This window comes from Muscardinus avellanarius (genome assembly GCF_963383645.1).
Source record: "Muscardinus avellanarius genome assembly, chromosome: 10".
Taxonomy (NCBI): domain Eukaryota; kingdom Metazoa; phylum Chordata; class Mammalia; order Rodentia; family Gliridae; genus Muscardinus; species Muscardinus avellanarius.
In genome coordinates this window covers 54,146,059-54,172,766 of record NC_137796.1, presented here as the reverse complement: position 1 = coordinate 54,172,766, position 26,708 = coordinate 54,146,059, and the positions used below count along the sequence as shown (strand labels likewise).

At 50.1% G+C, this 26,708-nt stretch overlaps 1 protein-coding gene across 3 annotated transcripts in view; it reads right to left on the bottom strand.

Moving 5' to 3' along the window:
• Nucleotides 1-26,708, bottom strand: part of AXL (AXL receptor tyrosine kinase) — a gene marked incomplete at both ends in the record, with an annotated part of 37,553 nt that extends 10,845 nt beyond the window's left edge. The window contains 12 exons of one of the 3 annotated variants that reach the window (XM_080702625.1): nt 6,026-6,117; nt 6,365-6,497; nt 9,493-9,519; nt 9,743-9,893; nt 10,496-10,635; nt 10,911-11,121; nt 16,485-16,600; nt 16,747-16,827; nt 23,079-23,255; nt 23,740-23,840; nt 25,254-25,479; nt 26,645-26,708. In XM_080702625.1, coding sequence (XP_080558751.1) covers nt 6,026-6,117; nt 6,365-6,497; nt 9,493-9,519; nt 9,743-9,893; nt 10,496-10,635; nt 10,911-11,121; nt 16,485-16,600; nt 16,747-16,827; nt 23,079-23,255; nt 23,740-23,840; nt 25,254-25,479; nt 26,645-26,708 — 1,519 coding nt within the window. The remainder of the gene's footprint in view (nt 1-6,025; nt 6,118-6,364; nt 6,498-9,492; nt 9,520-9,742; nt 9,894-10,495; nt 10,636-10,910; nt 11,122-16,484; nt 16,601-16,746; nt 16,828-23,078; nt 23,256-23,739; nt 23,841-25,253; nt 25,480-26,644) is intronic. The other 2 variants (XM_080702626.1, XM_080702627.1) reach the window with 2 other exon arrangements.

Below are 26,708 nucleotides of genomic sequence, written 5' to 3'. Positions count from 1 at the left end.
GTCTCAGCTTCCCAAATGCTGGGATTACAAGCGTGTGCCACACCCCTGGCTGGTACACACTTTTAATCCTAGCACTTAGGAGGCTGAGACAGAAGTATCTCAGGTTCGCAGCCAGCCTCAGCAAGCAGTGAGGCCCTCTGTAATTTAGTAAGACCCTGTTTCAAAATAAGAAAATAAAGTAGGGCTGGGGATATAGCTCAGAAGTAAATATCCCCAAGTTCAATCCTCAGCACCACCAAAAAATAAAATTAAAATAAAAAAAAGAGCTTGGAAAGCTGGGCATGGTGGCGCATGCTTGTAATCCCAGCATTCGGGAGGCTGAGACTGGAATATCACGGTTCGCAGACAGCCTCAGCTACTTAGTGAGGCCCTCTACAACTTAGTGAGACCCTGTTTCAAAATAAAGAATAAAAAATAGGGCAAGGGGTTGCCAGGCGTGGTGGCGCACGCTTGTAATCCCCGCGCTTGGGAGGCAGAGACAGGAGGATCATGTAGGTTCGAAGCCAGCCGCGCGCGCTGGCTTAGGAGACCCTGTTTCCAAATAAAAATGTAAAAATAGGTCTGGGAGTGTAGCCCGGAAGTAGAAGGGCTTCCAGGAACCCCAGTACCACCAAAAAAAAAAATATATATATATATATAGGCAAGGGGTATAGCTCGGAGGTCGAATGCCCCTGGGTTCGATCCCCAGACCCACACACACAAAAAAGAGAGAGAGAGCTTGGAGGTAGAATGCTCCCAGGTTCAATCCCCGGTATCAAATTAATAAAAATTTCTTCTCGTTGAAGAATAATCTGCACAAATTATAAGAGAGCAGTTCTGTGGATTTTCAAAAATCCCTTGTGATAGCCTCGCATGATGCCTATAATCTTAGTACTTGGAAAGCTGAGACGAGAGGATCACAAGTTTGAGGACAGTCTCAGCAAAGTAACCAGACTCTCAGCAACTTACTGAGAACTGTCTTAAAATTAAAAATGCAAAAAAAGGCTAGGGGTGTAGCTCGGAAGTAGAATGTCCCTGGGTTCCATTCCCAGAACCACAAAACAAAAACGTAAATCTACTGTGAGGCACAACTGTAAAACTTGGCACCCAGGCTGATAACAGTACAGGACCTGCCTTCCAAGGGGCAGCTGCTTTCCTGAGCTCTCTGTTAGTTTCCTCTGGGAATGTTACAGAAATGGAAGCACATAGCATCTTTCACGCAATGCTATATCTGTGAGATGGCTGTAATGTACTTGTCATGTATAGTTGTATGTTACTCATTTTCATTTCTGTTTATTGGCTCCCCCACCCCCCAGTACCAGGGATGAACCCAGGGGAATTCTACTTCTGAGATACATCCCCAGCCTTATTTTTTATTCTTTATTCTGGAGGAAAAAAGTCTTACTAAGTTGCAGAGGGCCTCACTAAGTAGCTGAGGCTGGCTGTGAATGCAGGTTCCTCCTGTCTCAGCTTCCCAAGTACTGAGATTACAAGTGCGTGCTATGTCCTTATTGGTCTTTTTGTGTGTGTATGGGGGTACTGAGGATTGAACTCAGATGCACTCTACCACTGAGCTGTGCCCCCAACCACCCCTCCACTGTGTGTGTGTGTGTGTGTGTGTGTGTGTGTGTGTGTGTGTGTGTGTGTTATAGGGAATTGAACCCAGAGGCTCCAAGCTTACCCTAGCTCTATTATTTTATTTTTTTGGCTATATTGATGATGGAACTCAGGGGCATTCTACCTCTGAGTTACACCTTCAGCCCTAGTTTTTTTGAAACAAGGTCTCACTGAGTTCTAAAGGGCCTTGCTAAGTAGCTGAGGCTGTCCGTTTATCGCGATCCTCTGGTCTCAGCCTTCCGAATGCTAGGATTACAAGCATGTGCTACCATGTCCGCCTCCTATTTTTTTTTTTTAATTTTTGTTTTGAAATAGGGTCTCACTAGGTTGATGAGAGTCTCACAACTTGTTGATGCTGTTGTTTTTTTTTTTTTTTTCAGTACTGGGGATGGAACCCAGGGGCATTCTACCTCCTAGTGACACCCTCAACCCTATTTTTTTATTCTTTATTTTAAAACAGTGTCTCTCTGAGTTGTAAAGTGCCTCACTAAGTAGCTGAGGCTGGCTTCAAACCTGCGCAATCCTCCTGTCTCAGTCCCCTAAATGCTGGGATTACAAGCGTGAGACACCATGCCCGGCTTTGCTGATGTTATTCATGAACTTGTGGCCCTCCTGTCTCAGCCTCCGAAGTGCTGGGATTCCAGGAGTACACCACCATGCCTGGCAAACCCAGGGGTATTCTACCTTTGAGCTATACTCTCAGAGGTATTTTATTTTTTATTTGGAAACAGGGTCTCACTAAGTTGCTGAGGGCCTCGCTAAATTGCTGAGGCTGACCATGAGCTTGCGGTCTTCCAAGTACTCAGATTACAGGTACGTGTCACCACACCCAGCCCAACCCATTTTAATATTTATTTATTTATTTATTTATTTATTTATTTATTTATTTATTATTGTAGTACTGGTAATTGAACCCAGTAGTATTTTATCTCAGAGCTACACCTCCAGCCCTATCTTTCTTTCCTTTTTCATTTTTTTTTTAAACAGTGTCTCATTAAGTTGCTGAGGGCCTTGCTAAATTGCTGAGGCTAGCTTTGAACCTATGATCCTCCTGTCTCAGCCTCCCAAGTACTGAAATTATAGGTATGTGTCACCATACCTGGCTTTATTTATTTATTTATTTATTTATTTATTTATTTATTTATTGTGGGTCTGGAGATGGAACCCAGGGCATTTGACCTCCGAGCTATATTTCCTGTCTGTGTGTGTGGGTTTTTTTTTTAATTCTTTATTTTGAAACAGAGTCTCACTAAATTGTGGAGGGCCTCACTAAGTAGCTGAGGCTCTCCACGAACCCCAATCCTCCGGTCTCAGCCTCCTAAATGGTGGGATTACAAGCATGCACCACCACGCCCAGCTTTTATTTGTATTTTTGATACAAGGTTTGACCGAATTGTCAAGGCTGGCCTGGAACCTGTGATTCTCTACCTGACCTCAGGAGCTGCTGGGATTACAGGACTGTACCACCCATCTCTCTCTTTCTTTCTTTCTTTCTTTCTTTCTTTCTTTCTTTCTTTCTTTCTTTCTTTCTTTCTTTCCTCTTTGTTTCCTTTTCAGTACTGGGGATTGAATCCATGGGCATTCTACCTCCAAGCTATACCTCCAGCTCTGGGGTGTGTGTTTGTGTGTGTGTGTGTGTGTGTGTGTGTGTGTGTCTGTCTGTCACTGGGGATGGAACCCTTCTACCTCCGGGCTATACTCCCAGACCTATTTTATATTTTATTTGGAAACAGGGTCTCTTAAGCCAGTGAGGCTGGCTTCGCCCGGATTACAAGCGTGCACCACCATGCCTGGCTCCAGCTCTGTTTTTTATTCTTTACTTTTGAAACAGGGTCTCATTAAGTTGCAGAGAGCCTCACTAAGTAACTGAAGCTAGCCTTGAATTTTCAATCCTCCTGTCTCAGCCTCCCAAGTACCGGGATTACAAGCGTGTGCCTAGTTTGTACCACCATCTTGACCTCATTACGTTGTACATTATTGAGGACTACAAATAGCTTTTGTTTTTACCGGTGATAGATATAGATAGAGATGTAAATATTTACTGTATTCAAAAGTAAAACTGATAGATTGTATGTATGAGTGGGTACTGGAGACTGAAGGGGTATTCTACCATTGAGTTATATCCCCAACCCGTTTTAAAAATTTTAACACAGGGCCTCAGCTGGGTGTGTTGGCACACACCTGTAATACCAGTACTTAGGAGGCTGAAACAGGGTTGCAGGTTCAAGGCCAGCCTAGACAACTTAGCAAGACCCCATTTCAACATAAAAAATAAAAAGGGCTGGGAGTGTAGATCATAGGTAAAGTGTCCCTACGTTAAACCCAGTACCACAAAATGAAAAAAAACAAAAAAAGAAAAAAACAAAGTCTCTCTCTACGTTGCTGAGGTTGGCCTTGAACCTATGATCGATCCTCCTGTCTCAGCCTCCCAAGTACTGGGATTACAGGCATGCGTCATCACGTCTTGAAAAATTGCTAAATTTTTAATACATGAGAACATAAAAGCACATGTTCCATCAGCCACCAGTAGTGATGACATCATCACAGGCCAGGAAGCATCAGGAAAATTCACTTGGATGCTCATAGGAGAACCAGAGTGAAGAAATCAAAATAACATCTTCATAATAATATGAAAATAGTTTCAACCCCATGGGCCCCTGGATAAGGTCTCAGGGGCCCCAGGCAACTGGATTCACACTTAGGAAACTGCTGTTATCAACTGTTTCATTACATTACTGCGAACTCCTTGCCTCTTCTTCCTTCTCCTCTGAAATAAATATCTTTTCCAGCCCTCTCCAAACATCCCCATGGGACTCTGGCAGCCTTCTTGCTGTGCGCTAGAACAAAACCTGGCTTTGTCCCTTGTATTTCTGGATTTCAGTTTCCCCAGCGGGAAAGATAAGGAGATTTGACTGGTGGTTCTCTCAGCCAAGGCCTCTCCTTGGCTGGGACCCTTCATGACTCCACAGTCTTCAGCTCTAAGATTCTCTAATTTTCACAATTATAAGTCTTTAGTAAACCAGGCGTGGTGGTGCACACTTGTAATCCCAGCATTCGGGAGGCTGAGACCTGGAGGATCGCGGTTCACGGACAGCCTCAGCTACTTAGTGAGGCCCTCTGCAACTCAGTGAGACCCAGTTTCAAAATAAAGAATAAAAAGTAGGGCAGGGGGTATAGCTCGGAGGTAGAATGCCCCTGGGTTTCATCCCCAGTACTGCAAAAAAAAAAAAAAAAAGACTTTATTGCTGAGCATATCATTTTTCAGGCCAAGATTGAGTCTAACATTTCTAACATTCAGTAATTTTTTTTTTTTTTTGTACTGGGGATAGAACCCAGGGGCATTCTACTTCCGAGCTACACTCCCAGCCCTATTTTTTAGTCTTTATTTTGAAACAGGGTCTCACTGAGTCCCAAAGGGCCTCACTAAGTAGCTGAGGCTGTCTGTGAACTGCAATCCTCTTGTCTCAGCCTCCTGAATGCTGGATTACAAGCCTGTGCTACCACGACTGGCTTCTATCATTCTACAATTTTAAGAGGTGATAGAATGTATCCCTTATGAGTATAGACTTCAGAGCAAAACTGCCTGGGCTTAAATCCCAGCTATTCAATTTACAAGCTGCGTGGCCTTGTGCAAATTACTTTACCACTCTTTGCCACAGCTTTCTCATCTGTGAAGCAGGGGTAAGAATAAGCACCCATGTCCTTGGGTTGTTGTAAGGATCAAATGAGGTGATTTGGGTAGAATGCTTAGAATGGCGTTTGTCAAGTGTTAGCTGTCATACAGCCATCAACATCATCATCATATATCTTCAAAATCTCATCTCGACATCATCCTCCCCATCCTCATCCTCATCCTTACATTGTTCCAAGATCCTCTGAGGCTGAGTTTGGTGTTCCTAAGATGGACGGTGTCTAAGATTCTATTGCCCTCATGGTCTCTATGGCTCTGCAATTCCATTATTTCTAGGGTCTACGGAACTAACATTCTAGTATTTCAAGGCCTTCAGAAACTTTCATCTCCTAGCTGGGTGTGGTGGCGCACGCTTGTAATCCTAGCATTCGGGAGGCTGAAACTGGAGAATCGTGGTTCGCAGACAGCCTCAGCTACTTAGTGAGGCCTTCCACAACTTAGGAGGCTGAAACTGGAGGATCGTGGTTCGCAGACAGCCTCAGCTACTTAGTGAGGCCTTCTGCAACTTAGTGAGACCCTGTTTCAAAATAAAGAATAAAAAAATAGGACAGAGGATGTGGCTCGGAGGTCAGATGCCCCTGGGTTCCATCCCCAGACCCGCAAAAAAAAAAAAAAAAAAAAAAAAAAAAAAAAAAAAGAAAGAAACTTTCATCTCCTGCATTTACCACAGACCAGAAGGCCCAATTCTCTATACTTTTTAACCCCAGACCAGTGCGGGGAGGCACAGAATGTACTTACAGGTGGCTTCCGTGGTCCGGCGACTGTAGGACTTGCGGACGCGGTACCTGACTACCAGTTCACCTCTTTCCACGGTTGGCTCGAAAACCTCTCTGGGGAAATGGGGAGAGGTGAGGGCAAGGCAGAACCTTGTGGGACCCTCTCTCTTCACCAGCGGTGAAAGCAAGCACCACCCCAGACCCAAGCCCTGCTTGTTTGCTAAGCGTGTCTCCCAGGCCTCCTTTCCCTCGTTGATTCTTGGTCTTCTCTCTTTCTGCACCAGCCTCCTCACTGGTCTCCCTGCCTCCAGCCTCTCCATCCCAGTCTATACATAACCCTCCACATGTTGCTCTAACTTACCCATAGCGGGTCTCCTTCTTCCGGCGGTGGATAAGGAATAGGGCCAAGATGAGGACACAGGCAGTGGCCACAGCTGCTCCCAACAGTACATACCACCAGGGCCATGAGAAAGCAGGAGCTGGGGGCTCACTCACTGTCGGGGGGACGGGGGACAGGTCATGGCTGAGGCCCTGGATCCAGCTCCCTGGGACCCAAGGGGGTGATGTGGGAGGAAAGCGGGGGGCATGGGAAAAGATGTGAATGTATTTGATATGGTGCGTAATGGATGCGTTCACAGATCCCAGGAAACTGGGTCGGGCGTGCAATGGATGGGCTGGAAGTGTCTGTTAGAAGGAGTGAGAGGGGGTGGACAAGTTAAGAGCAGGACGGGCACCCGAGGAGCTCGTGCTTAGCATGCAGACAGTGGCAGGAAAGGCAGAGGTGTCTGGAATGGGCTATCGGCGCACAAGGAGGGATGGGTGGACCCTGGCCAGTGTGAGTGAATCTGAAGTAGCCTAGAGCTGTGTGTGTGATACGTGATGATTGTGCAAGGGTGGTGGACTGAGTGTGGAAAGGCAGGTGAGCAGGGGAGGGAATCCATGCAATATGGAGCCGCGTGTGAGGCTTGTGTAGTAGATGTACAAGGAGTGTGTGGCTGGTGGACAAAGGACTGAGGACTGTCTTTGAGAAATGTTAATGTTCGCTTTCTTAAAGAGAGGAAAGAGCCGGGCGTGGTGGTGCACGCCTGTAATCCCAGAAGTTGGGAGGTTGAGACAAGAGGATCAAAGGTTTGAGGACAGCCTTAGCAAGTAGTGAGACTCTCATCAACCTAGTGAGATCCTGTTTCCAAATAAGAGAAAAAATTGGGCTGGGAGTGTAGCTCAAAGGTAGAATGCCTCTGGTTCAGTCCCCAGCACCACACAGAAACACACACACATAAACACATAAATAAGTAAAATGAGAAATGAGAGAGAAGTAAATGTGCAAAGAGGCCTGGTGAGTGTCCACAGGGTAGGATGGCTCTTGGAGGAGTCTGCGTATGTGAGGCACAAGGAGTCTCCACGGAGTCTTAGATACAAGGAGCGAGCAGTGATCTGGGGGGAAGGAGTACAGGGAACTGAACCCAGTACTCTACCTCTGAGCTACACCCCCCAGCCCTTTTTATTTTTAAATAGGGATTCACTAGGTTGTGGACGGCCCTGCTAAGTTGCTGAGTCTGGCCTCAAATCTTTGATCCTCCTGTCTTGTCTCCCAAGTACTGGGATCACAGGCGAGCGCCATCATGCCCAGATATGAACAATGGTTTTTAAGAATATAACCTCAAGCCAGCCATGATGGTGCACAGCTGTGATCCTAGTCCCTGAGATGCTAAGGCAGGAAGATCACAGGTTCGAGGACAGTTTGAGGAACACAGCAAAACTCTCAGCAACCTAGCGAAACCTTGTTTCCAATAAAAAATTAAAAAAAAAAATAGGGCTGGGATGCAGCATGGAGGTAGAAGACCACTGGGTTCAATCCCCAGTACCACACACACACACACACACACACACACACACACACACACGCAAGAATATAACTTTGGTGTGAGAGGAGTGTGCAGTGAACATGTAAAAGATGTGAGAAGGGCAGGCGAGGAGTATGGAAAAGGTCTGCAGAGAGGGCAGGCTCAGGATGGAATGTGGAGTACAGGAGGATTGTTGGGTGCGAGGATTTTAGGGGGTGTCTGAGTGTGCAGACAGACTAGGATTGGTGAAGGTGAGCGATGAGTGTGCAAGTAGAGTTGTGGAGAGTGGGATAGTGGTGGATTGAAAGTTTTTTCCAAGCCAGGCGTGGTGGCGCACACTTGGAATCCCAGCATTCGGGAGGCTGAGACAGGAGGATGGCGGTTCGAGGACAGCCTCAGCTCCTTAGTGAGGCCCTCTGCAACTCAGTGAGACCCTGTTTCAAAATAAAGACTAAAAAATAGGGCTGGGGGTGGAGCTCGGAGGTAGAATGGCCCTGGGTTCCATCCCTAGTACTGTGTGTGTGTGTGTGTGTGTGTGTGTGTGTGTGTGTATTAGAACTGGGGGTGTAGGTAGAATGGCCCTGGGTTCCATCCCTAGTACTGTAAATATAGATATATATGTATACTAGAACTGGGGATGTAGGTAGAATGGCCCTAGGTTCCATCCCTAGTACTGTGTGTGTGTGTGTGTGTGTGTATGTGTGTGTGTGTGTATATATATATATGTGTGTGTATATATATATATATATATATATATATATATATATATATATATATATATTAGAACTGGGGGTGTAGGTAGAATGGCCCTGGGTTCCATCCCTAGTACTGTAAATATAGATGTATATGTATACTAGAACTGGGGGTGTAGGTAGAATGGCCCTGGGTTCCATCCCTAGTACTGTAAATATAGATGTATATGTATACTAGAACTGGGGGTGTAGGTAGAATGGCCCTGGGTTCCATCCCTAGTACTGTAAATTATATATATATATATAACTGGGGGTGTAGGTAGAATGGCCCTAGGTTCAATCCCCAGGACTAAAAGAAAAGAAAGGAGTGTAGCACATGTGAAGAGAGGGTGGGATGAGTGTGGAAAGAAGATGTGAAAAGGGAGCCATGAGAAGAGCACCGAAGGACAGCAGGTTGAGTTACAAGCACTGGGCTGTAATGGTGCTAGGAGGATGCTATGGGCGCAGGAGGAATGTTTAAGACTCGCTGGAAAACATTTGAGAGGGATGGATTTGAAGAGGATACACCATGCATCCACCAGTCCATCCATCCTTCAGTCCCATCTATACATCTATCCCCATCCATCTTTCCTCTATTCCTCCTATGCATCTTTCCTTCTATCCATCAGTTCAACCACCCATCCACCCATCTACCTTTCACCTACGCACACACCCATCCAGCTATCCATCCCTCCATCCCTCCATCCCCCCCTCCACCCCTCCATCAGATTCACCGAGTATCTACCATGTGCTGGCCCATTCTAGACACCTCCACCAAAGACCAGGGACGAAACCGAGTGTCAAAGTGATGAGTTTGAGAGACAGGAAAGGGGTCTGCCAAGAGCGCAGGTGTGGTGACGGAGCCCTCACCGAGTGCTGGGATGAGGGAGGGAAAGGGGTGGGAAATCCCTTACCCAGCTGGTGGACTGGATATCCTTGCCCTGTGAGGAGAAAGGACAGAGGGAAGCTGTGCTCAGAGAGGGCACTGACGTGACGCGACGAGAGTGAGGGAGAGAAGCGGCTTCCAGTAATGCTCAGGGTGGGGAGAGAGCCTGCGTTAGGGCAGCACTAAAAGGTACAGGGAGCATGGAACTAGGGACACTCTGAGAAGAGGCAAGGTCCTCGTGTGGGGGCTGGAGGGGCTGAGCATGGCTTTGCAGTTACCTGGACGCCAGGGCTCCAGGGGCATGGGGAGGCTCCAGGGCCCGTCCCCAGCAGCGGTGTAGGCTGCCACGGACACCGTCAGGTTAGGCACAGGCCCGTCCCCCCGTAGTTCCAGGGTCACTTCTTGCTTTAGCCCTATGTCCATTTGCACCTAGGATGTCCAGAGGGGGCATCAGGACAGAACTCCAGGCCCTTAATCCTTAAGCCGTCACCCTTGGCCTCGACTCCCATGTCCTTCTCAAAGCCTCTCCTCAACCCTCAGCACCTCTTCTTCATCCCCATGCCCACTAGAATTGCACCAGGCAGGGCCTTTGTCTCACTCCCTGCCCTGCCCACAGTTCCTTAGCACAGTACCTGCCACCCTGTGCTGCTCAGTTGATGCCTGTTGAAGAACCGAATCTCATCTTTTCACCCTCATCTCCCACCCCTTCTAACTTCTGTCCTATCCCCCCACTCCCCAGCTATTGCTAGTCCAGGTAGTACCTTTGTGCTAATTAGGAAAAGGTACCCCTTCCTCAGGATGCTATACAATTATCAGCTCTAAAATTGTCACAGTAAATATTTAAGTCTACTGAGAAGCTTTTGTAATGGCTCCCAAATAGCCATTCCCCAACCTCTTCTCCGGACCCCTTAGGTTCCCCCAAATGTCCTCTACTAGGTGTGGTACTATGCGTACTGCACGACTCTCCATCTTCTCCTCCCCATCTCCCTCCGCCCCCAACCACTCCACCCAACCCAGCCAGCAGCACCCACCTCTGGGGTGTCCTGGCCTCGATACGCCAGCCGGTACCCTAACAGGGTGCCCTGCAGGGGCGCCCTTGGCTCCTGCCAACGCACGAGGGCCTGGCTCCCATTCCGCATGGCGCTAACGTTCTCAGGGGGGCCCAGGGGCACTGGAGGACAGGGAAGAGGGGAAGTTGGCACCCCCATCTCTTCTTGACCCCCTCCCCTGTTCCCAGGAAGTGAGGGCAGGGTGCAAAGGGCATGCGCGTGGGTAACTCGTGCAGGCCTCCCAGGAGCGGAAGCGCGGGGAGAGATCCGGGAGCGATGCCAGTGGGCAGGAGGGAGACTGAGGCCATGCAGGGTTAAGGGGTGAGAGGAGACACTTGGGGGGTGCAAACAAGATCTAGCAGGGTGGTGGGTAAAGTCCCTCCCCGGCCCCTCTTACCTCCCTCCGGGGTCTCCACAGGAAGCCAGTGGGTCCAGAGCGAGGGGCCCTGGCTGCTGGTGCAGGACACCCGGATGTGATAAGGGGTGTGAGGATGGAGTCTGCCCAGCTGAAGCTGGTGAGGGGGCACAGATGCTTGCCAGGTGAGGGGCTCCTCTGGGGGGTCTGGCTCTCCCAGCCAGATGCCCACCCTGTCATCTGATAGCACAGCCTGAGGAGAGGGAAGGGCATGAGGATGGGACAGGGTGGGATCACATGCAGCCGTCACAGGACTCTGGATAGCGGTGTCCTAACATGACTAAATGACTTTGCAAGGATACGTGTGTTGTGTGTGTGTGTGTGTGTGTATGTGTGTGTGTGTGTGTGTGTGTTGTTGCAGCCCCATGCTAGGGCAACACAGACACCTGGATTTGCAAAGCAAGGAAACTATACAATCACATAATACAGGTCTGTCAAAAGCCACCACGACAAGACTCTTCCCCTCTCTGAACCTCAGTTTCCTTATCTGGAAAATGGCGGCTTATGCTGGGGGTGGTGGCTCATGCATGTAATCCCAGCATGCGGGAGGCTGAGACCGGAGGCTCGCGGTTCGCGGCCAGCCTCAGTTACTTAGTGAGGCCCTCTGCAACTCAGTGAGACCTGTTTCAAAATAAAGAATAAAAAATAGGGCAGGGGGTGTAGTTCGGAGGTCAAATGCCTCTGGGTTCCATCCCCAGACCTGCAAAAAAAAAAAAAAAAAAAAAAAAAAAAGACTAAAAAATAAGGCTGGGAGTGTAGGTCAGAGGTACAATGCCCCAGGTTCTATCCCCAGTATTGCAAAAAAAAAAAAAAAAAAAAAAAAAAAGATTAAATGTATAGTTGGGCACAGTGTGCCTGTAATTCCAGTACTTGAGAGGCTGAGACAGAAAGATTTCAGGTTTGAGGTTAGATTCAGCAATTTGAGGTTAGATTCAGCAATTTAGCACGATCCTCAGCAACTTAGTGAGACCCTGTTTCCAAAACAACAACAACAAACAACAACAACAACAAAACCCTTCCGGGCATGGTGGCATATGCTTGTAATCCCAGCATTTAGGAGGCAGAGATGGGAAGATTGTGGTTCGCGGACGGCCTCAGCTACTTAGCAAGGTCCTTCGCAACTCAGTGAGACCCTGTTTCAAAAAATAAGACTTAAAAAAAATAGGGCTGGGGTGTAGCTCGGAGGTACAATGCCCCTGGGTTCCATCCCCAGTACCACAAATAAATACATAAATAATAAAAAATAAGCCAATTGTGGTGCATGCTTGTAATCCCAGTACTTGGGAGGCTGAGACAGGAGGATCATAGGTTTTCGACCAGCCTCGGCTATGTAGAGAGGCTCTTAGCAACATAGTGAGACCCTGTTTCAAAATAAAGAATAAAATAGGGCTGGGAGTATAGCTCAGAGGTAAAATGGTCCTGGATGCAATCTCCCAGTACTGAAAGAAAAAAAAAAAAAAAGGAAAGAAAGAAAAAAAAGAAGCAATGCAATTCATCTGTCTTGAGGGGCAGAGTGTGGCTCAGCATGGAAGCTGCTCCCCTATTCCCTAGCTCAGTTTTCTTTAAGATGGAGTAACAACAGTGGCTTCTGCTTTGCAAGGCTGACTGAATCAGTGCTCATAAGCATTCATTTCGTGTGCATGGAGCGTTTGCTGTCATCATGTGTGTGAATGCGCTTGCATACGTGGTACTGGGGATGGAACCCAGGGGCATTCTACCTCTGAGTTACACCCCCAGGCCCCTCCTTTGTTTGAAACAGGGTCTCAATAAATTGCTGAAATTGGCCTCAAATCTATAATCTTCCTGCCTCAGCCTCCCAAGTACTGGGATTACAGATGTGTGCCTCTTGCCCGGCTTGGCCTGGCACCTGCATAGCAGCTCAGGCTCCCACACCAACCCAGTCCCCAGGAACGGCACAATCAGGGTGGAGAGAACACATCTGTAAGTCCTGCCACATGGAATCACAAAGCTGTCATGAACACACAACTCACAGCCACACACCCGGCTCTTACCTTGCTCTGGAGACTCCAACCACACTGCCACCCAATATGTTAGGAAGGAGTTTATTACTTGAGGGTGTTAGTTGCTAGCCTCCCCCCCCACCCCCGACACACACACAGAGCCCAGGGCCTTGCATAGGCTAGGCAAGCATAATTCTACCACTGAGCCACATTCCCAGCCCTAATAGCTAACATTTCTTGAGTACCAAGTATGTGCCAGGGTCTCTATCAATCACATTCCTGAATGAACCCCCTGACTTCTCACCATCTCTCTATGGACTCAATTTCTTTTCTTGTTCCCATTTTATATCAAGGCCCAGAAAGGTTCGGTAGATTGCTCAAAGTCACACAGCCCCCACACCACCGGGAGACCTGGGGAGGAGGCACACAGACAGATGGTAGGTGGCAGGAGGGGGTGAGGCTGTCCCCAGGCCTGCTCTCTGACCCACAGTGACAGGCAGGAAGAGGAACCTCTGCCAGGACAAAGGGGAGAGGGGTGCAGACAGGGCCCTGTGCCCGGTCCCACTTCTCTTTTTCCTGGGACGGCCATGACCCTCCCACCGGAGCCATTCAGCCCCAGCCCCGTGCAGCAGGAAGTGAGGCCGGGAGAGGGAAGAGGATATACTTCTGCTTTCCTGGAGACCTCTGATGGATGTGGGTGGGGGTGCAGCTGATGCCTGGCCTGGCATTTGCGGTCTCCCGTGGGGCCAGTCTCTGGGGTTGAATCTCAGCGTTACCCTTCTAGCCGGGGCACAGAAGGGGGCAGGTCACTTCCCCTTTGGGGGCCTCAGTCCCTTACCTCAAAAAGGGCAAGATGAATAGCTGCTATCTTCTAGGGTCAGAATAACAAGTAGATGTGGTTAGGCCTTGGCACGAAAGTCTAAGAAAGTTCCTAGGGTCAGGGGTGTAGCTCCGTGGCAGAGCTTTTTCTTTTTTTATGGTACTGAAGACTGAACCCAGGATCATTCTACCTCTGAGCTATACTCCCAGCCCTATTTTTTATTCTTTATTTTGAAACAGGGTCTCACTAAGTTTTGGAGGGCCTCACTAAGTAGCTGAGGCTGGCCGGGAACTATGATCCTCCTGTCTCAGCCTCCCAAGTACTGGGATTACAAGCATGCGCCACCACCACGTTCGGTTATTTTAAAATTTGAAACAGAGTCTCGCTAAATTGCTGAGGAGGCTAGACCTGAACCCGTGATCCTCCTGTTCTCAGCCCCCCAAGTACTGTGATGACAAGCATGCGCCTCCACGCCTGGCTTGTGGCCGAGCACTTGATGAGCAAGGCCCTGGGTTCCATCCCTAGCACTACAGAAAGAAAGAGAGAAAGAGGGAGGGAAGGAAGGAAAGAAGGGAAAGAAAAGAAGGAGAAGAGAAAGGGTTCAAGTGGCGGTGCATGTTGTGATTCCAGTACTTGGGAGGCTGAGACAGGAGGATTGCAAGTTGGAAGCCAGCCTCAGCAATTTGGCAAGGACACTCTCAGCAACTTAGTCAAAACTTATTTCAAAATGAAAAATAAAAAAAGGCTAGATAGAGATGTAGCTTGGAGGTTGAATGCTTCTGGGTTCAATCCCTAGTACTCAACAAATAAATATATAAAAAAATAAAATAGGTAGACTGCCCCTGGGTGGTTCAATCCCTAGTACCACACAACCTACCCACACACAGCCTATCAATCCTGAGTAACACACACACACACACACACACACACACACACACACACACACACACACACAGCAAGCAAGAATTCTATTTAATCGGGACAGCGACTGCAAACCATCTTGTGTGTGTGTGGTATTAGGAGTGGGACTCAGGGGCATTTTACCTCCGAGCTACACCCCTAGCCCTAGTTCCTAGTTTTTATTCTTTATTTTGAAACAGGGTCTCACTGAGTTGCAAAGGGCCTCACCAGATAGCTGAGGCTGGCTGCAAACCATGATCCTCCTGTCTCAGCCTCCCGAATGAATGCTGGGATTACTAGCGTGTGCCATCACGCCTTGATTTACAAACCATCTTTAAGGCACCATTTAGGATTACTGAGACAAGGATTTGAACCCTACCTTCACCACTTCCTGGTGTGACCCTGAATGAGCGGTTGGTTTAATTACTCTGAGCCTTAGTCTTTTCATCTGGAGAATGGGTGTATCTACAGACCCTCCTTCACAAACGTCAGAGAAGAGTGCAGAAAGCCATACACCAGGCCTAACACACCACCCACACTTGGCAAAAGGTGTTCCCTATTAACCATTATCCATGACAGACACTGCCAACCCTCATACCCACTTCTCAACTTCTGAATCTCAGAAAACCTCAGACCAGAAGTGGACCTTGTGCTCATGAAGCTAGGTGACTTTTTTGTTTTGTTTTGTTTTGTTTTTCTTTTCTCCCTGGGGATTAAGCCCAGGGGCCTTCTACCTCTGAGGTATACACTGCTGTATTATTTATTTATTTATTTTTATGTTTTTGCAGTACTGGGAATGGAACCCAGGGGCATCCTACCCCTGAGCTACACCCCCAGCCCTACTTTTTTATTCTTTATTTTGAAACAGTATCTTACTGAGTTGCAAAGGGTCTCACTAAGTAGTAGCTGAGGCTGTCCTTCAACTGCAATCCGTCTGCCTCAGCCTCCCAGATGCTGGGATTACAAGGTGTGCCACCACACCCCGCTGTGTTTATGTTTTTCTTATTGCAGAGTAGAAACAGTTTCCATCTAGCTCATCTTGGTGGTCCTGTATTCTTTTGCAAATAGTCCTACTCTGTGACTGGCCTGTGCTGGCCAAGGAGGAGCCAGGGTAACTGTGATAACTCTGGTCCTGTCCCCGCAAAGCCCACAGGCCAGAGGGACAGACTCACCCTGAATAACCCAGAGTGGTCAGGGCTGAGAAGGAGTGGCACAGAGGTGTAGATCCAGGCAGTGACTGGCCTGGCTCTGGGCCCTGCTGTCTCATGGCACTTAACTCGGCTAGAGATACTATCACTTATGCCAGAAATAATGAAAACAGCTAGCCGGGCGTGGTGGCGCACGCTTGTAATCCCCGTGCTTGGGAGGCGGAGACAGGAGGATCGCGCAGGTTCGAAGCCAGCCGCGCGCGCTGGCTTAGGAGACCCTGTTTCTAAATAAAAATATAAAAATAGGTCTGGGAGTGTAGCCCAGAGGTAGAAGGGCTTCCAGGAACCCCAGTACCACAAAAAAAAAAAAAAAAAGAAAAGAAAAGAAAACAGCTAACAGTTCACAATACATCTCCTTCGTCCCAGCTACTATTTTGAGTTGGTTCCTTGCACCCACTCACTAAATTCTCCCAACAAGCCTGTTGGGTAGGTGCCGCCATTATGCCTGTTTTACAGATGGGAGAACTGAGGCCCAGAGAGGCTAAGTCACGTGCCCGAGCATACACAGCCAGCAGGTTATAGAATCAGGATCTGAACCCAGGACTCTACTGCCTTTCAACACAACGGGGGCCTGGAAGGGCTGGTTTTCTGGGGGAAAGGAAGGGAGCTTGTGGGCATGGGTCAAAGGAAGCCTGAGGTTGTGGTGACTGAATTCAAATGGTCTTACCTGTAGGGTGCAGTGGGTAAGGGGGTAGATGCCGCTCAGGCCTGGGGTCCAAGCCACCTCCAGCTCCGTGGGCTGGCGGGAAACCAGATGGAGGTCACGGGGCCTCTGGGGGAGCACTGTGGACAGATGAGGGAAGGGGCTGACCCTGGAGGCCTTTTACTGAAGTTCCCTACCCTGCCCTCTGTCCCATCCCTCCCCCCCCCCCCCCGCCGGCCCAAACCCCTCCCTCGATGTCCAGTTCCCCAGGTCCCTTTTCCGTCACCTGTGATGGTGGCTGTGCGGGATGTGGTGACTCCCTTGGCATTATGGGCCTCACAGGAGAAAGAAGATGTCTTGTTGAGACCTGGGGAGTGACGGGGGAGGAGCCTGGCATCAGATCCCGGGGAAGGAGGGACTCTCCGGCTGAGCTGAGCCACCTGGCTCACCCAGCGTCCATCAGTCCAGCCTACCTGGGCACATGCAGTGTGAGGAGGGGAGGGCTACACATTAGCTACAAAGACAGGCCAGTGGCCTTAGCCCCACCCCCACCATACCAACACACAGGCACTGGCACACAGGTTCACTCTGTTATACCCAGAGAGACACATACTCATACACTCAAACAGTGATGCACGTGGGAATGTGTGTGCTCACACACACTTGCACAGAGACAAATTCAGACACACAGAAACACACACAGACACACAGGCAGAGACATGCACACATGCAGAAACATACACACTCATATATGCACAAACACAAGACATACTAATGTGTGTGTGTTACTAGGAATTGAATCCAGAGGCATTCTACCTTCAAGTTACACCCCCAGCCCAATTGTATTTCTTTCTTTCCTTGTGTGTGTGTGTGTGTGTGTTTTTTCAGTACGGGGGATGGAATCCAGTGGCATTCTACCTCTGAGCTACACCCCCAACCCTACTTTTTAGTCTTTATTTTGAAACAGGGTCTCACTGAGTTGCAAAGGGCCTCACTAAGTAGCTGAGGCTGTCCTTGAACCGCCATCCTCCCATTCTCAGCCTCCCAAATGCTGGAATTACAAATGTGCACCACCACGCCCGGCTTCCAATTTTATTTCTTATTTGGAAACAGGGTCTCCCTAGGTTGATGAGAATCTCACTACTTACTGTGGCTGTCCTCAAACCTGCGATCCTCCTGTCTCAGCTTCCCAAGTACTGGGATTACAAGCATGTGTCACGTTGCCCAGCTAAGACACCCTAATTTGCACGGACGTACAGGGAGGTATATATACCCAATAGCACACATGTAAGGATGTGGGTGTGTGTCCATGCATAAGTATTTGTTCCTTATGCGCTCGCCTCCTATTGACCCGTCTTTATTCAGTTGGCTCCCTCTGCACTGGCTTCCCGGGGGTTCTGGAACACACACAGAGCAAGTTCCCACCCTGCAAACTAAGCATTTCTGTTCCCTCTCCCTGGAGCAGTCTTCCCACAGATGTCCATGAGGCTCAATCCCTCCTGCCTTCATTTGTTCCTAAAATGACAGCCATCAGTGACCCTGCTGACCCTTCCTCCATCTCCATCCCCATCCCTGCTCTGCTTTATCTTCTTTCAGCGGCAGCTGGCTTTCTGTGTGGCCCAGGTACCCTGTTCATTGTGGGTCTTCCCCCTTCTAAAACGAGGACAGGAACTGTGTCTATTTGTCCCCAGCAGTGTCAGGGTGGCCTTGCGCATAATGGGTGCTCTATGAATGTTTGCTGAATGAGTCAATGAATTTGCATGTGTATATCTGTGTACTCATGAGCATTTCTGGGTGTGCATGTAGAAATGTGATCATGCCTAGTCTTGGGGGGCAGAGATGGGAGGATTACAGATTGGAGGAAAGCCTCAGCAAATTTAGCCTTGTTTCAAAATAAAAGAGGAAGCCAGGAGTGCTGGTACAGGCTTGTTATCTCAGTACTTGGGAAACTGAGATAGGAGGATGGCTTTCTACAACTTAGTGAGACCCTGTTTCAAAATAAAGAATAAAAAATAGGGCTGGGACATTTCGGAGGCTGAGATAGGTGAATCGTGGTTCACGGATGGCCTCAGCTACTTAATGAAGCTCTCTGCAACTTAGTGAGACTCTGTTTCAAAATAGGGTGTGGTGGCGCACCCTTGTAATCCCCGCGTTTGGAAGGCGGAGACAGGAAGATAGCGCAGGTTCAAAGCCAGCCTCGCTGGCTTAAGAGATCCTGTTTCCAAATAAAAATATAAAAAAAAAAAAACAGGTGTCTGGGAGTGTAGCCCGGAGGTAAAAGGGTTTCCAGGAACCCCAGTACCACCAAAAACAAAAAACAAAAAACAAAAAAACAAAAAAACCCCCAAACCTAAAACCAAAAACAAACAAACAAAAAAACAAAGGGGTGGGGTGTAGCTTGAAGGTAAGATGCCTCTGGGTTCCATCTCCACTACTTCAAAATAAAATAAAATAAAATAAAATAAAATAAAATAGGGCTGGGGGGTGTAGCTTGGAGGCAGAATGCCCCTGGGTTCAATCCCCAGAACTGCCTCCCCCAAAAAATTAAAAAGAGGGCTAGGGATATAGCTCAGAGGTAGAATGCCCTGAATTCATTTCCCAGTACCAAAAGAAGAAAATGAAAAAGAAACAAAAAGCAAGAAATGTGATCATGCGTAATTCTCTGGGCAAATGACTTAATGTATGTGTCTTCCCCCATCCCCGGGTACTGGGTGAACCCAAGGGTGCTCTATACACGGAACAACATTCCCAACCCTTTTAGTTTGAGACAAGAGTCTCACTAAGTTGCCTAGGCTGGACTTGAACTTGTGATCCTCCTATCTTGGCCTCTTGAGTAGATGAGATTATAAGTGTGGGCTACCATGCCCAGCTAGCATCTATGTCTTGAGTAACTTTTTTTTTTTTTTTTTTTTTGAGGGTCTGGGGATGGAACCCAGGAGCATTCTACCTCCAAGCTACACCCCCTGCCCTGTTTTTTATTCTTTATTTTGAAACAGGGTCTCACTGAGTTATGGAGAGCCTCACTGAGTAGCTGAGGCTGTCTACCGAGATCCTCCCCTCTCAGCCTCCTGAATACTGGGATTACAAGCGTGTGCCACCACTCCTGTCTTACTCTTTATTTTGAAACAGGGTCTCACTGAGTTATGGAGGGCCTCACTAAGTAGCTGAGGCTGTCCGACCCGAGACCCTCCCGTCTCAGCCTCCTGAATGCTGGCTTGAGTAACTTTTTGAGTACCTAAAAACTAGGAGTGGATTGTGTGTCTGTGTGCTTGTGCGTCTGTGTAGCTTGTAGGTTTGTGTGTCTGTACCTCTCTGTGTGTGAGCACCTCTGTGCACGTGCACCTGTCACCACCACCCACAGGACACACACACACAGACACACACACACACATATATAAAGGTGTGTACAAACGTGTGACACACACACAAACACGTAGAGATACACAACCCATCCAGCGCTACAACGTGCACAGACACACTCGTGTCGGTGTGCCGGCTGTGAGGAGGCCCACGTCGTCCATCTGCTAGTCTGGCGCTGTTTGTGCGCGGGTGCTGATGCCTCTGTGTGTTCGTGGGCGCAGGGGCCTGAGCGTCCTTTGGGTACACCCCTGTGCGCGCCCGGGTTTTCCCTACCAAGTTCGTCCTGGAGCGCGGCCTCCACCCGCAGACACAAAGTTTCCTTTTTTCCCTTGTGGGCAGAGGGAGTGGAGAGAGTGAAGCGGGAAAGTCGCAGGGGCCGGAAGGGGGTGGACAGGGACGCCTCTGGCCGGCTGCGTGCCCAGCCGAGGTCAGGTGCCGAGCCGAGCGGAGCCGCAGCCCCCTGCCGGGAGGAGAACTGGGGCGCCGCGCGGCCGGCAGAGCGCGAGCTGGGTCGGGTCCAGCCACCTGGCACGTGGGGCCCCGCCAGGGTCAGCAGCGCGGGAGCTGGCGCCGCAGGCCCGAGCGGCCGGGACGGGACGGGACGGGACGGAGGGGGTTCTGGAGCCCGGTCCAGTTCCGACCGCAGCATTCCTGCCCCCGCGTGAGTCACCGGGGCGCCCCCCCACCCCGGCACTTCCGGCTGGCTCCGGCTTGGCGCGGGGACCCTCCTTCCAGGCCCCAGAGGCTGCACTTTGAGGAGGGGGCTTGGGTGGGTGGGGGCCAAGGGGTCTGGGACCCTCTCCTCCAACGGGCTCTGGCTCCACTACTGGAGCCTGCCTACTCCAGATGTGCTTTCCAGATGAACTGCCCCCTCCTCCCTCCTCTTTCCTTTTCCCAGGAAATGAGAGGGATGGAAGGAGAGAGAGGGCACACCCTGAGTCAGATAGAGGGACGAACACACAAACTGACAAAATTCCTTCACAAGGCACCTCCTCCCCCACACAATGAATCACACAGGGGCCCTTATTAGCACCAGTGCATACACACACACACACACACACACACACACACACACACACACGAGACTCTGGCTAAGCCATGCAGACCCTCAGGGCCATGCGGTCCTAAACAGTGACACAGATGCAGTGACTTATTCGTAAGCACACAGGGACTGACGTTGACGCACACACACACAAAGAAACACACATATACAAATGAGTCAGTGTTGAGTTGAACATAAACACGTGCGTACAATGTGCATATATTAATTATAAACACCTAGCAACCCAGTATAAATCAGGGCCGATGCCTGCAAACACAAGCCTCCCTTTGTATTGAGATACACACACCGAGCAGCAAACACAGGTTGAGGACAGATGCACACCAGGAGACACTGGAGGTCAATGTTGATGTGCTCCCACACAAACACAGCCAAAACACATTTGCGCCAAAACACAGCTGGAGGCCCCAGGCCGCCTGGTGTTCAATGAGATGCAGACTGATAGGAAAACAGTTGTGCAGACATGAAAGCCTGCTGTGGTCACGCAGAGCCGGGCAAGGGGGGCAGACGCTACCATGCGCACACAGGTTGACACAGGTGTGCAAATGCACACTGGCTGGTGGACACCCTGTATTTAGTCACCAAGAGGCAGCCGGGGCCGTTTCACATACAGGGAGACTAGGGAGAAGCAGAAGGGTGTTATTATCCAGCCAGTCACACACACACACACACACACACACACACACACACACAGCTGGGCACGGGACTTTGTGGGGACAGACTCATATGTCAACACACTTATCCTATGACATACACATGGACATCATGGAGACATCCATGAACATACCTAACTGAAGCATAAGTTGGCTGATAAACATACCAACTTATCCATGGACATCTCGTGATTCTGCATGGGGTCAGAAGCCCACACCAGGACACCTGTGAGCTGACACTATCACCTCCATACAGAGAGGCGTGCAGAACAGTCATTAACCCACTCCTGCCCTCCCTGTACTCCACTCACACAGTGTCAACAGCTAGGAACACACAAAGAGGGACAGATACAGGGTAACAGAGGTATACTCAGTCACACACACGTGCGCACACACACACACACTGAGCCATCACAGAACTGACCTTTGACAAGACACACCTTTGTATGAAGAGATTAATGCTGATGTATATATACAAGGACATCGAGATCCAGGGGGACAGATATACCCCCCCCACACACACAGAGACACACACACCTCATTACCACCCCGTATGTATGCATCTGTCCCTGCATCACTGTGCCCTGAGACACACGCAGACCCTCTCACACCTGGACTCCCATCTCTTTCCCTCTTTCTTTCCCCCTAGGGCCTGCCAGGCTCTGACTCAGGCCCCATCCCTGTCCCTGCCCGACCACTTGAGCCATGGGCCTGAGTCACCTCTCTGGGAGGCCAGCATGCTCACTACTGCTTCCTTGCACACTCAGGGCCCCAGGAATGCTAAGCATGTGGGTGCCTCCCTCCGCCTCCAAAGACCCCTCCTCACCCGCAGTAGAAGGTGGCAGGCTGGAGTGGGAGACACTTCAGAGTCCAGGGTCTTCCCTGACTGCGCTGACCTCCCTGTCTCTCCTCCAATGGAGGATACCCTCCCTCCCAGGTCCACCAGCTCTGCTTCCATCTGTCTGTGTGGTGAGCAAGGGGAGGGCCACCCGAGGGAGGTGTTTCCACTGCTCAGCCCTCCTCAGCTCTCCTCGTTGTGTCTCCTGCTTTCCCCCCTGCTCTGTTCTCCAGGGATGCCTCCCTGGCTCTGGTGCTCCCCTTGACTGGGGCCAGCAGGGATTCTAGGGCTGGAGGTGGGCAGGTTGTGGGGGGGGGGAGGAGAGGCTGCGATGGTTGGTTCCGGTGCCCTGTTTGGGTCAAGGTCTGACAAAGGGGCACCAGGCCCACACACTTGGGCCACAGAACAGCTCCCAGGAAATCAGGGACAAAGGATGCTATTCAGAGAAAGGCTGTGGTGAATGGCGGGAGAGAGATGCAGACAGAAACAGTGAGGAAGGCAGGGAGAAACAGAGATAGAGGAGAGGCTGAAAGAGGAAGAGAAAGACACAGGATTGAAAGGAGGAGATAGACAGAGACTCAAAAAGGCTACAAAGACAGAGGACAGAGAGACAGGTAGATAGAAGGCAGCGGACGAAGGGCTCCCTCCCTGCCTTTGCCCTGCAGAGACTTCTCTGCCAACCCGGCATTACGTCCTCAGAAACTCACCTGGAACACGCAGGCCATGCTGGGCGCTGTGACCCATGGCCTGGGGGAGGGGCACCGCATCCTGGAGCCACAGTAGGTGCACGGGTTCTGGGGGCCCCTGGGCTCGGCAGCTCAGGTTGAAGGGGGTGTTGGCAGCTACAGTCCTGTCTTCAGGCTCCTCCAGGAAGTAAGGCAGGCCTGGGCCAGGGGAGGAGGGGGCATCCTTCTGAATCTCCCAGGTGTCAGTCTACCATGGAGATACTGGGGTCTTTGGACAGCAGGCCCACCTTGCAGGGTGTTTTACCCACTCTCCCTCATGTCTGATTCTACAGGACACCTGAGTGCCCTTCAGATGTCTGGTCCCTCAGGCTTCTATCTCCAGGACACAAGTTCCCAACATCTGATTCCCCCAATACCTGACCCCTAAGACATCTGAGCCCCTCAAGTCTCTTTCCTAGAATGTGTAACACCTCACCTCATTTTACTGATGAGGAAAGTGAGGTCCCAGAAGATGGGAGGAGATAGTCAAGCCTCCTGACTCTAACCCCTTATCTGATCCCCAGATTGTCCTACCCCAAGCACATCCAACAACCCCAGACATGCTCCCCCATAATTGTAGGTCCCCAGCTTCCTGGCCTCCGAAGACCTCTGACCCCTTCAGAACATCTGACCCAGGACTTACCTTCCAGCCCTATGTAGCCAGGCTGGGACACAAAGGTCTGTCCTCCCAGAACCACAGCACACTCGTACCGTCCCACATCCTCAAGCTGAAGGGACAAGATTCTGGCAGGGAAGAGGTGGAATAGGGAGGTTCAGGGTCACAGCTGGAGTCTGGGAGGGTCACCGGAACTGAGAGAGTGGGTCTAGACTGGAAACTCATAGGAAGAATGTTGATACTATCTAGTTGGTTGTTTATTTATGTATATAGTGGTACTAAAGATTGAACCCAGTGGTGTTCTATCTCTGAGCTACATCCGCCACCCCAGTCCTATTTTATTTCATTTTGAAGCAGGGTCTTGCTAAGTTACTGTGTGCTTGCCTGAAACCTGCGATCCTCCTGTCTTAGCCTCACAAGTATTGGGATTACAGGTGTGCACCTTGCTTAGATACTATTTATTTATTATAGTTTGGGGATGGAACCCAAGCTATACCCCCAGTTCTTTTTAAGTTTTTTTTTTTTTTTTTAAATTTTAAAACAAGATCTCTTAGCCGGGCGTGGTGGTGCACGCTTGTAATTCCCGCGCTTGGGAGGCTGAGACAGGAGGATCGCGCAGGTTCGAAGCCAGCCTCAGCTACTTAGTGAGGCTCTCAACAACTTAGTGAGACCCTGTTTCCAAATAAAGTATAAAATTGGTCTGGGAATATAGCCTAAAGGTAGAAAAGCCCCTGGGTTCCACCTCCAGTACTACTAAAAAAACAAACAAAAAACAAAACAAAACAAAAAAAAACAAAACCCGGGCGTGGTGGCGCACTGTTGTAATTCCCATGCTTGGGAGGGAGGTGGAGACTGGAGGATCACACAGGTTCGAAGCCAGCCTCGCTGGCTTAAGATACCCTGTTTCCAAATAAAATATAAAATAGGTCTGGGAGTGTAGCCCGGAGGTAGAAGGGTTCTATCCCCAGTACCACTACACACACAGAAAAACAAACAAACAAAACAAAACAAACAAAAAACACGCCAAAAAAACCCCCCAAGATCTCTTAAGTTGCTGAAACTCGCCTTGTACCTGAGATCCTCCTGTCTCGGCCTCCTAAGTACTGCCACAACAAGTCTGTACCACTATGCCCATATTTATTTGATTATTTTGTGATATTGGGAATTGATACTGGGGGCACCCTACCACTAAATTCCATTTCCAACCTTTTTTCTTTTTTCTTTTAGGACAGGGTCTAAGTTGTCCAGGTTGGCCTCGAACTTATGAACCTCTCCTCTCTCCAGAGCAGCTGGGGTTACAGGTGTGTGCTCCTACACTGGGCTTGGAAGATACTATTTTTAACTCACTTTACAGAAGAGGAAAGTGAAACCCAGAGTTCAAGTCACCATCTCAGAGCCACATGGCCAGCAAGTGGTCAAGCTGGGTGGGGCTGCTGGCCTTGCTTTTGACCCTCTGCTTGATGGAAGGAGGTATGGACAGGGACCAGGGACAGGGAAGAGGAGGGGGTTGGGATGTGTCTGGCCAGAGGGACAATCCACACCTGAGTTGGCTGACCACCTTCCAATCATCCTGCCAGTCTTCTCCCAGGGGCATCTGCGTCTGGGTGCTGTCTGCCAATTCCAGGACCTGTCCATCCCGAAGCCAGGTCACCTCAGGGGGCTCCCCCTGAACCTGGAGCTCACACCGAAGGGTCCCCATGAGTCCTCGGGCGCCAGTGATGTTTCCTGGGCTCTCCACAAAAGGGTCCACAGCCTCAGCCTGAGCTCCTGCAGGGGAGATGAGAGGGAGTGAGCTTAGGAACCCCCAATTCCCTCCGGCTCAGTCACTTCTATGCTGTTTCTGCCTGCCCACTGGCTGCCGGGACCCCGCCAGGCTCTGAGGCCTACATAGTTGTAGAGTGACCTCAGAGGGGGTGGAGGCCCCAGGCTTGAGGCTCGGGGAGGATGGGAGCCTTCCCAGGGGACTGAGGTCCAGCGGCCATCCGTCCCGTTGGGAAGTAGGCCCAGGATCTGGCAGCCTCCCACGCCCTGGATTGCCTGGCAAGGCCAGCGCCTGCCCTTAGGGTCTCTTGAGAATTAACAGATTGGGCTGGTGGATGGAAGGGAAGAAAAAGAGATGGGAAGGGGAAGAGAGTGAGAGACAGAAGAAGAGGGAGAGGGAGAGAGGGAGAGAGGAGAGAGGGGGAGGGGGAGGGGGAGGGGGAGAGGGAGAGAGAGAGAGAGAGAGAGAGAGAGACAGACAGACAGACAGACAGACAGACAGACAGACTCGAGAGGCCAGGGAAAGTCAGGCACAGGGAGAAAGAGAGGAAAGAGATAAAAGAGAGAGAAAAAATGAAAGAAATGCCTCTCAAGAGGGAGGAAAGAGGGGGAGTCACGGAGGGAGACCGAGGAGAGAGAGACAGAGAAATAGGGACTCAGAGAATGAGAAAGACAGGGAGAGAGAAATGGAGCCCCACAGAGATGGGAGCTGGAGGAAGAGACAGGGCACCTGAGCACTGTGCAGAGCTGGAGCTGACCTCAGTGGGGCAGAACAAGTGTGTGTGTGGGGGGCAGGGACGAGGAGACCCCAGACTCCCGAGCCTTCCTCATCCTGCCCTCTGCATGCCGCAGGGATCCTTTAGGGGAGATCCCTGCCTGCCTGCCAGCTCAGCCCCTCTCTCTTCCTCCCCTTCCCCAGCTTCTCCTGTGTGTCCGTCACTCTGTGTCCATCTCTTCCACCACTGGCCCTTCAGTTTCTGTTTCTTGTTCTCTTCATCCTCTCAGCCTCTCTCTTCCCCTGCCTTTCTGTTTCTCCATCCTCTTCTCTTGAAGTCCCAGTTGTCCCAAGGAAACTCCCTGAGCCAGCCCGGCACCCCCAACACCTGCCTCCTCTCCCGGCTGCTCTTGCCCCTTTGTGGGTGGCCCTGCCCCAGAGAGCCCCATCACTCACCGTTAGGGGCCATGTACCCCCAGCAGCACAGAGCCAAACACCAGGCCAGCAGGACCCTGCCCAT